At 51.0% G+C, this 10249-nt stretch overlaps 1 protein-coding gene, 1 long non-coding RNA gene and 1 other non-coding gene across 4 annotated transcripts in view; 1 reads left to right on the top strand and 2 right to left on the bottom strand.

Moving 5' to 3' along the window:
* The window catches only part of LOC111186279 (uncharacterized), a 12218-nt gene extending 7995 nt beyond the window's left edge, over positions 1 to 4223 (bottom strand). The window contains exon 1 of the long non-coding RNA XR_016395068.1: positions 410 to 4223. This is a non-coding gene — a long non-coding RNA (uncharacterized LOC111186279). The remainder of the gene's footprint in view (positions 1 to 409) is intronic.
* LOC115802374 (U12 minor spliceosomal RNA) lies at positions 2842 to 2991 on the bottom strand. The gene has a single exon (XR_004022844.2). It is a non-coding gene; the product is annotated as a U12 minor spliceosomal RNA (small nuclear RNA).
* The window catches only part of POLDIP3 (DNA polymerase delta interacting protein 3), a 22877-nt gene continuing 15935 nt past the window's right edge, over positions 3308 to 10249 (top strand). For both annotated transcript variants that reach the window (XM_089921407.1, XM_022596715.2), the window contains exon 1: positions 3308 to 3438. In XM_089921407.1, coding sequence (XP_089777533.1) covers positions 3380 to 3438 — 59 coding nt within the window. In that variant the 5' untranslated portion in view covers positions 3308 to 3379. The remainder of the gene's footprint in view (positions 3439 to 10249) is intronic.

The following is a 10249-nucleotide window of genomic DNA, read 5'->3' as shown; positions in this document are numbered from 1 at the left end:
AAAAGACGGGACAGTGTGGGAATGAGGGCTGTTCTCAGAGTTGGGCAGCAGGAACTCCCTCTGAGGAGGTGACCTTTGTGCTGCGATGTGAAGGGAAGGAGCTGGCCCCGCTGGGGTAGGTGTTCGAGGCGGAACAGCAAGTGTGAAGGCCTTGTGGCTAGAACAAGCTTGTGGAAGAAACTTTCAGAAACAGATCAAGGAAGGCAGGTGGCTGAGGGGACAGTGAGGGTGAGACTGGAGAGGGAGGCAGGACTAGAGGGGTACTCCAGCGGGAGTGACCAGCAAGTGCGGAGGCCCTGGGACACAGTGAGGGCCAGTGTGGCTGGAGTGGAGTGGGGAAGAGGAGAAGACGGGGGAGTTCACAGGAGGCCTCGGGGCTAGGGAGCCACTCTCCCCTTTCATCTCTCACCTTCCATTCTGTCTCTGGCCCTCACACATCCTGGAGCAGGGCTGGGACTCCTCAGTGGGCAGGGGAAGGACTCAGCCTGGGCCTCTCAGGCCCTGATGGCTCTTCTCCACACCTACCGTCTGCTGAGGACTCTGCTGAGCGCTTGACACACATTAGGTCTCCTGGTGCCTGTCCCCGTCTGGAGGATAAGAAAACGGGCCTGAGCGTTGAGACTTGCTGCACACTGCCTGAGCCCACAAGAGGCTGTCTGCTGAAGCTGGGAAGAAGGACGTAAATTGGACCTGGTCCCTACCCTCTTAGAAGTCTGTCTCCCCACCTGTAAAATGGGTGAGTGAATAGGGCAGTGATTCTCCACCCTCTCAGACGTGACACCATTTAAAAACAACATTTATAACAGCCGCTTTACGCTCCTGAAGTCACCGCTGATACCACCTACCTATACAGAATTTTTAAAAAAATCAACACAAAGGGGACTTCCCTGGTGGTCCAGCGGTTAAGAATCTGCCTTCCAATGCAGGGGACGCAGGTTTGATCCCTGGTCAGGGAACTAAGAGCCCACATGCCGCGGGGTAACTAACCGTACGCACTCTAGAGCCTGCGTGCAACTACTGACCCCACGCTCTCTGGAGCCCGCGCTCCACAACTGGAGAGGAAGCCCTGAGCGCCACAACGAAGAGCCTACACAACACAACTAAGACCCAACGCAGCCGAATAAATGAATATTAAAAACAAAAATGCAAACATATTATAAAAGCAAAAACGGAAAGGACTTCATAAAATGATGCACATTTCAGCATGTAAATGCTGGTGGCCCCAAGGCCCGTAGACGGAAGCGTCAGGAGTCTGCATGGACGCATGGTCCCTGCACTGGCGCAGTCTCTAATGCCGCCCGCCTTCCCCGCTCTGCCGACAGGGGTGCGGTTTTCCCAGGCGGGTCACAATTGTTGGTTAGTCTCCAAGTAAGGCAGGACCCAGCTCCTTTGGCTACAGCGCAGGTGCGTTGCTGGCAATCCCATATTTGTTTACACCAGGAAAAAAGTCCTGCGTGTTCATACAAGAAATGGAGCGAAACCCAGGATCAAAGAATCGTAACCGGCGCCTCCGCCCCGGGAATGTCCCGAGCGTTGGGAGATCCAGCGGGACGTCCCATCCCGTCCCCGCCTCCACGTGACCGGATCCCTGCCGTTCCGACACCCAAATAAGACCCCACGAAGTTCCGAAACGCTTCTGGAGGAGGGCAATCCGGCAGTCACAGAATTACATGACATCCATGACTCCACTATTGGGGTAGTTTAAGGAAATTATTTAAGCGCTATTTTTACACTTCGCTTTCTTCGCGTGGAGGTGCGAAAGGGCCTTAACTCCCGCGCTCCTCTGGCCCTTTCCTATTCCTGCGCACCTGCCTGCCCTCCGCTGTGCAGCCGGCCAAGGGTTGGTTCCTGGTTTCCGCGTTCCTTCCCGGCACCTCGCGGAGGGAGCAGTTAATGGTTCTGTTTCACGGCTGAGAAAAGGAGGGCCAGCCAGCAGCCAATCACGGCTGCGAAGGCGGGGACCTGGATTTCCCTCCTCCGGTGCCCAATCTTCACCAGCTCGTCTCTCCACGGACCTTCTTTCTGATGCCAGGTTTTCATCTGCGGTGTGATGTTCTGTCGAGAACACATAACTCCACTCACCCGTTGTACTTACAGCAGTGATTCATAGGGCACTTAATCTTTGTTCGGCGCTGGCCTAAAACGCGTTGCACGTTTAGTCTTTGTTTTATGTTTCTGTTTTTCTGTTGGTGGTGTTTCGGCCACACCGCGCTGCATGCGGGTGTTTTACTTCCGCGATCAGGGATCTAACCCCGGGCCCGCTGCAGCAGAACCGCGCAGTCCTCACCACTGGATCGCCAAGGAATTCCGTTTCCTGCTGTTGTATTTTTCATTCACTGGTTCGACATACTGAACCTCCCACCAGGATCAGTGCTGGAGACTGAGATTACATCAATTAAAAAAAAAAATACAGATTCGGAACACTTCATTTGGCCCTCGCAGCGACGTAGTTCATGTGCCCCATTGTGCAGATTAGGAAGACAACGGTCAGGCTGGCCAAAACATTCGGTTGTAAACGTCCTACTGCCCAGAAGTGTGAGCCGTGTTACGTAAGCACTGCATTATAACCCACACAACGAGGCTCTTGTGTATTGCACGTTGTCTCCCCCGAACAATTAATTGGTAGCACTCCCAGTCAACGTACCTCGTAAGCTGCAAAGAACTGACTCTTATCTAAACCCAATCTTAACCGTTTTACGGGTTAACAACCCCGGGTAGGGGCGCGAAGTTTGACCACTACTGTTAATCAATAATGGTGACTACACATAATTCCTTAGTTCGTCTTCAACTTTCACTCAATTCGGTTAATTATTAAATTCTATTTTTTAGATGCAAGGAGTACGGGCAGATCGCAACTCCCAGGCATCCCGCAAAGTAGGCGGGTCACCATAGGGGCAACCTTTACCCGCTCAAAAATTCGTCTCACATTAGCAGTGAGGATTCGGGCGTCACCCCGAATCGTTATTTTCCTTACTCATAAGTTTAAGGCATAACCTCTTCCTAACGTTTACTTCCTAGGTAATGAATCCCATTCTCATTAGCCCTACGGTGAGTGGCAAAGTTGACCGTCGAACCGAGAACCTCTTTCCTTTGAAGACTGTCTTACTCATTTAAGTCTTTTCTGTTGCTTTTCATTTTATTTGCTCGTTTGGAGAAAGAGGGAACGGTAGGGCTACGACCCGCCGTATGCAGATAAGCAGCGGACGTCGCAAAGGCTCACGGGGAGAGCCCCGCCCCTTCCGGTTCTTGCTCGGTTTGATCTGTCGCGAGATTTCGTCAGCCGAACGCCGGAAGCCGCTAGTTGCTCCGTAGCGGCCGAAGGGGCGGGCTCGAGGGCTGAGGGACGATTAGCTGCTCGCGGCTCGCGCGGCGGTGCAAGATGGCGGACATCTCCCTGGACGAGCTCATCCGGAAGCGAGGGGCTGCGGCGAAGGGGCGGTGAGCGGCTTTTTCTCCTTTCGGGGTTCACGGCCCGAGTCTTAGCGGGCCTCGGGGCGGAGGAGGGAACGGTCTGGGCGCGACGCGGAGGGCCGTCTGCTCCCGCCCCCTGCCACAGCCGCGCTCCCCATTGGCCCGGTCGCCGTCGCCGCCGCGGGCCCGGCCGCCCGGCTGCCCACTGGCTGCCGGCGCCGTCGCTCCGGCGGGCCGGGGGGAGGCCGGTGGGACCGCTGACGGCGGAGGGGCCGGAATGCGGGGCTTGTGGGAGCGGCCCGAGGGGCGCCCCGCGGGGGGCGGAGTTGCGGTTGTGGAGGGGACGCGCTGTCCGCGGCCCGGAGGGTCTCTCCGGCGCAGCCCCTCGTCTGAGGAGCCGGGCGCTGCCCCACGGTCTCAGCGCGGCCTCAGAGTTAGGACGACTGGAGTTGCGCGGGCAAGTGATTTGCTCAGACTCTGCCGGTCTGTTAGTGCCGAAGCCGAGATCCACACCCAGACCTTTAATTTCCAAATTTTGCGCCTGGTTCTCCTCTAACACTCGACTCCCTTTGTGCGGCATTTCAGGTTCTCTAAGCGCTTTGCTGCCCAGGCGGTCTTTGCTCTTTTCGCAGCCCTGCTGGCCCGCTCTTAATGTTTTCCCCATTTTCCAGATGAGGAGCTGGAGGCGGAGTGAGTTGCCCGAAGCCACGGAGAGCTGAGATCGGTGCCGAGTGCACTTTATGAGCTGGCTGAGTTGGCCTCAGGCTTGGGCAGAGAAACAGGTGGGACGGGGCTGGAGGCCGGCTGTTTCTCGATGGTTCGCAGAGGAGACTGTTCTGTATCTGGGTGAGGAGTCGCGGGGATGGTTCGCAGTTAGGTGCCCCGGACTTCCTCTGGACCTTCAAATGTTGTTAGTCATTTCCAGCCTTTGTGCGCTCCAGTTCACCTGTATGAAAGAGTGGGAACTTCGGCCAGTAGTTTTCCAGCACGCGTTAAATTAGTTCACATGTCCTGTAAACAGCCGGGCTGTAAAGGTAGATGTAGTTTTCTCAGATAGTCATTCATCCAGCAGACGTGAATTTATTAACACTGCCTGCGTGCCTGTGGCTAGAAAATGGATTCTTTTACTCTCTGAAAGGTATCCCCCCACCCTCACCGCTGCACACATAGCCACTGCGCCCGCCACCACGGAATTCACCAGCCAGCACTTCACCTGGCTTCTGGTTCATGACAGGCACCCAGCATTAATTTACTCTACCATTACGTGTGAGTAGTTCTCTTCTAGGTCTTCCTTCTAGTAACTGGTGTGGAATTGGTGCTGGGTCCTCGGGCCACTTCTAAGCCCATCCAGGTTTCACAGGTTTGCTCGACAGTTGCCGAATGAGCCAGCTTCCCAGGACCTGCGCTTCCTGCGGTCACTTCCCTCAGTTCCTGACTGCAGGCGGTCTGTACTTTTTTTGGTGTTGATGTGTGCAGTCTTGTGTTGGGCATTGGGTGGGCATGCAGGGAAGGGAGGATATGTGGACCCCTGGGAAGAGCAGAGACTGTGCAGCCAGGCAGACCTGGTCCCTTGGCAAGGCCCATTGTTGGGTCTGTGCCTCCCTGGCCAGGTGACTTCTGAGCTGGGCAGTTTCCTCATTTGTAATAATGGTTCCTGGTAGGTGGTTGAGAGAATTAAATGAGAATGTAAGAATGTATATTTTAAAGTTTGTACCAGATAGTAAGGGTTTAGCAAATGACTTTAAAGGAGTAGAAGCCCAAATCCCTTCCCCCAGGGTACATAATAGCTAAGCATTGGGGTCCTAGAGTCAGACTGCCAAGTTTCAATCCCTGCTTCTCCCACTTTCCATATGATCTTATGAAAGTTACTTAACCACTTCATGCCTCTCTTCCCTTATCTATAAAATATGGGTAATATTCACTTCATTAGGTGTTGTCAGGACTTAGTCAATCAATGTATCTAAAGTACATCAGAAAGCATCTGATGGGTACTGAGTGCCCAATAGATGTTAGTTATCATCATCGTTAAGGAAGGCTTTTAAGTACAGAAGTAACATCCCGTCTTCAGTGTGAGAATATTGCTTTGCTTTTATGTGAAGATTGGATTGGTGGAAGTGCAGGCCAAGAGACAGTGTAGAAGAAACTGGACTGCATGCTGTGTTTGGGTTAAACCTGCTGGAAACTCCATTTTTAGTTTGCTTGCACAGCCAGCAAAGGGAAAAACTAGATGGGGTGGGGAGGGAGTCCCCAGCAAGGACAGAAAGGTCTGAACAAATTTCAGTGAACAAACGTCAGTTCCTACAGTAAACAAATGGCTATTTTACATGCTTTCTAGAAGAAATCACCTTACTGGAAACTTTGGTTTAATGTAGCATGGATGTCCCAGGAAGAACTTTGTGCTTAATAATTTAGGAAGAAAGAACCTATGACCATCTCAGAAAACTTCTTTCCTCTTCTTAGTGGAAATAGCAAAGGACTGAGCCCATGGAAGTGTGAATAACCCCTTTTCTCAGGTCATGGAATTTGCTTGTTCTTCCGAGCAGCCCTTCTGTTTTGTGTTCATCGGATTGTGTGAGTCAAGAAAGGTGTCATCGTCGTTATTACCTGGCCCCCAGTTAACCGTCAGGTTCCTTGATCAATGTGAAGTTAGAGAAAGGGGGGAATGATTTCATGGCACTTTATCCAGGCCATGGTGAGGTGCTCTCCTTCCCCACACACAGCACACCTCTAGTGGCTCCAGTTGTTCAAGACCCATAGATGAGTCCTTCCAGGGCAGCACTGGGCACCAGCTGTGGTGTGGGCCTGCCCCTCTTGTCGATTTCTTCCTTTAGATGTGAGAGTATCACTGATTTGGTTAGTCAAGTCACCCTGTCTTTGGTTTGCTCAGTTCACCCCTCACAGGATAGCTATCTGTCACTCCCTCCATGTCGTTAGATGAAGGTGACACGGCAGCCTTAGTGGGGAAGTTGGGCCTTGAGTGTGCTGGAGGTGAGCAGCTCTGGGCCAGATGCATATGTGGGAGTCCTTGGAGCCATGGGGAGAGGAGGTTAGGGAACTTTTGAGTTCAGGCCAGGGCTCTGGTCCTGGTACTCACTGCTGGTTTCCTTATTGAAATAAGGTAAAGGAAATTAGATCTAAAACAAGGAGGAGGTAAATGAGTTGCTACATTAGCTTAGAAGGGAAGAATTATAATTTAAAATGAAACATCTGCACAGGACTCTCTTGGAGGGTAAGGGGATCGTGTCTTGTTTTTCCTTGTGTCTCTAAAGCACATAGTTCAGAATTGACCCTCAGTAATTGTTAGAACTAAACTGTGTTTCCTCCCTAAGATGACCTCAACACACACGTTCTAACCCAGAGACCCCCATGGATTAAAATCCACTTTAGAATAGTCCAGGGTCCCCCTTGTGGGCCCGAATCCTTTGGACTGGACATCTGTCCAGAGCCAGCTGCCACTCTGCTCTCCACAGGTAGATCCAAGAGGGTGAGGCATTCCTAGCCTCAGACAGACCCTCCCTGGTCATGTGTATGCCAGGCTCCAGCAGGGGACTGGGGGAGGGGCACAGGCTCCAGAGGGCATTTGCCCTCTCGCCCACACCACTCTTCCTAGGACCTGGTGGCGTGCCTGGGGAGCATCTGGAAACAGTGTACAGTTGCACTGTTTCAGGTGTGATGGGGCCAGGCAGTTAAGAGACTTGCTCAAAACCTCCCTCTCTCCCCATCCTGAACATTTACTGAGGCCAGAAGTGCAGAATGTGTTTCGGGAACATCAGATAGTCTGCCGTGGGAGGTGAGGCTGCAGGCAGTGGGGGCCAGACCAGTGGTTCCACTGAGGGGTTGGGCTTTGTTAGAGAACTCTTAGCAGTTCTTGGAGCAGGAGGGTAACATAACTGGTTCTATGTTTTAGAGACCTGCTTCTAGCAGGAGTGTTTATTTGAAAAATTCCTGATGACTAATGCCTGCCATATAAGCAGTACTGCTGCTTGCTGGGATGAATGGCTGTCTTTTCATGCAGGGAGAGGAGCAATGATTATAAAAAGCCTGAACACTGAAACCCCCTAAAGCTGCTTATGAAAGGAGTTGAAAGAACTGGTGTAACCAGGGAACTGAATACATGGAATTGAGGGAAAGTAGCTTACTCGTGCTCTTGCATCCACAGCTGTATCACCTCCCTCCCCAAAATGTACCTTTTTGTGCTGTTCAAATAGATAAAAATACCAGCACGAGACATCTTGGTGGTCTTCCTTGCTAGACAAGCAGTATGGTTTGTGGGTCTCTGGTGAGCACCCTGTCCGCCAGCCTCAGTGTGTGTGCTCACCCTCTCGTCACTAGAGGGTACGCTATATCCCTGGATGTGACTGGAGTCCTAATTTTTTCCTTAGCTTGGGGACAGTATTCACCCTTCCTTAACTCCTTGAGTCCTGTTCTTTATTTTTGACCCACGCTTGATTTATTGGTGTTTTAACTAGGTATAGTGAAGTTCAAATCCACCTTTCACCATTATAGCTCTATTTGGGATAGTTACTCTCCTTGAATCTCAGTTTCCTCATCTATAAAAGGTGGATAATAACCTAATTCTCAGAGTTGTGAGGGTTAAAGGAGGTGGGTCAAAGTTTATGGATCTGTAGTAAGTGCTCAAAACTGTTAGTTGAGAGTGCCTTCTTTGTAAAATCTTTCATAAACCGTGGTAGCCAGTTGCCCCTTGTGTGGCCATGGCAGACATTGTTTATCAACCATAGACTTCTGTGAATTCTCAATGCAACACTTCAAACAGCCATTACAAATTATCAGAGAAGGGAAATTGTTGAGGAATATGAATAAATTAAGGTTTCAGAAGCCTAATCTCCCCCGCCCTTCCTTCTGCAAAGGTTTACTGTTCAGACCCAATTGGAATGAACCAGAAAACTTTTGAATCTGCCCCTTTCTTCATTCTGTGTTCAAGGATATGAATTTTGTTTTCAAGAATCTCATTGTTGGGACTTCCCTGGTGGCGCAGTGGTTAAGAATCCACCTGCCAATGCAGGGGACACGGGTTCGAGCCCTGGTCTGGGAAGATCCCACATGCCGCGGAGCAACTAAGCCCGTGCACCACAACTACTGAGCCTGCGCTCTAGAGCCCGTGAGACACAATGACTGAGCCCACGTGCCACAACTACTGAAGCCCACGCCCTGCAACTAGAGAAAGCCCGTGCAGCAACAAGGACCCAACGACCCAACGTAGCCAAAAACAAATAAATAATTGTTTTTTAAAAAAAGAGAGATAAGCTGATAATCCTACATCCATTTAAAAAAGAATCTCATTGTTCCTTTAATTATTCAAAATAGTTGCTTTCAGTAGCTTTTTCTTTTTTTTCTTGGCAATAATGTTTAATTGCTTGAATGACTGGTGAAATTGGGTAACTTGACTTTTTGAAAGCATAATTATGCCATTGGGTCTAGATTTGCCCAATTTTATGGTATTGTAAAATCATGGTGTATCACACGATAAGATCATCCCACCTCCTGTAGTTATAAATATCAGGAACCTTTGGTAGGGGTACCCTGGTGATGGGAGGAGGTGGGATTTGGAGAAGACAGATGAAGATAGGAAATCTTCATTCAGGAGGCCAGGCTCAAGTTTGGGTTAGGATGTGTCTGACCTCCACTGTGTGGTGGACCTGGTCATCAATGAAGTATTCCACTGTCAGTGTGTATGCAGCCTGGTTCCCTTTGTAATGTCCAATCATTACAAAGAGACCAGCTGCTTTCTCTTCCGGGAGACCTTTCCTGAAGCTCCTGCAGCTCGGCAAGATCCTTGTGGGTCCCACTTTTGGAGTAAGGGCCAGAGTGGCCCTGTGCCATGGCTGTGTGGGTGCCCCTCTCTCAGCTGGGAGAGCGATTGGTGGCCAGGATCCTAGCAGGGCACTGGACCAGTTGGTGAGGGCTGGGTGGAGGACTGGCTTTGCAGGGGCAGTCTTCTCTAGGAGAAGCCCTTCCAGGGCAGCCACCCCTTCTCCCGTCTTACCTCCCCTGGGGCTTGGAGTAGGAAAGAGAGAAGCTTGGAATCTGTTATAATGGAAAGAGTCTGGAGTCTGGGGTCCAGTCCCAGCCATGCCACTAGCTCTTTGATTTGGTTTCTCCTCTGCAAAATGGAAGTGATGGCAGGTGATCTCAGAGATTGTGAGCCTAAAAGGAGAATGTAAGTTAGTAGCCCTGTAGGATCCCTGACATAGCTCTTTGAGCCTTTGTCATTCCCCTGGGGCACTGTTGACATAGGGGAGGAGCTGTAGGATGTACCCCCTGGGAAGCTCTTAATCCTGTGGATGATGCAGGCTTGTAAACAAATCATTGTGATGCTGCGTGGTAAGTGCTTTAATAGAAGCTTTATTTAGTGCTTTGAGGGCTCCAAGGAGAGAGCCTTCAGCTGTGGAAGTTATATGGGAGAAGTGAAGGAATGCTCTTGAGCGTGGGGAAATGGGGAGAACTTAAACGCCTCCTCAGCTCCCCCCTCCCCCTCTGCGAGAGCAAAGACGCTACAAGCTGTGGGCTGTAGGGGGCGCTCTCCACATTTGGTCTGCCTAGGGTGCCTTTTGACACTACTCTTTCCAGGAACCCTGGGCTACCTCTAAGCCCTCCCATGGCCCCACAGACTTTGTTTTGTTTTTAACATCTTTATTGGAGTATTATTGCTTTACAGTGTTCTGTTTCTGCTGTACAACAAAGCTATACATATATCCCCATATCCCCTCTCTCTTGTGTCTCCCTTGCACCCTCCCTATCCCACCCCTGTAGGGGGTCACAAATCACCGAGCTGATCTCCCTGTGCTTTGCGGCTGCCTCCCACTAGCTATCTGTTTTA

The sequence above is a fragment of the Delphinapterus leucas genome, chromosome 11 (assembly GCF_059928025.1).
Source record: "Delphinapterus leucas isolate spDelLeu-1000000601 "Yukka" chromosome 11, BTC_Dleu_Yukka2, whole genome shotgun sequence".
NCBI classification, from domain to species: domain Eukaryota; kingdom Metazoa; phylum Chordata; class Mammalia; order Artiodactyla; family Monodontidae; genus Delphinapterus; species Delphinapterus leucas.
The sequence above is the reverse complement of the archived record's forward strand: the minus strand, read 5'-3'. Positions and strand labels throughout refer to the sequence as shown.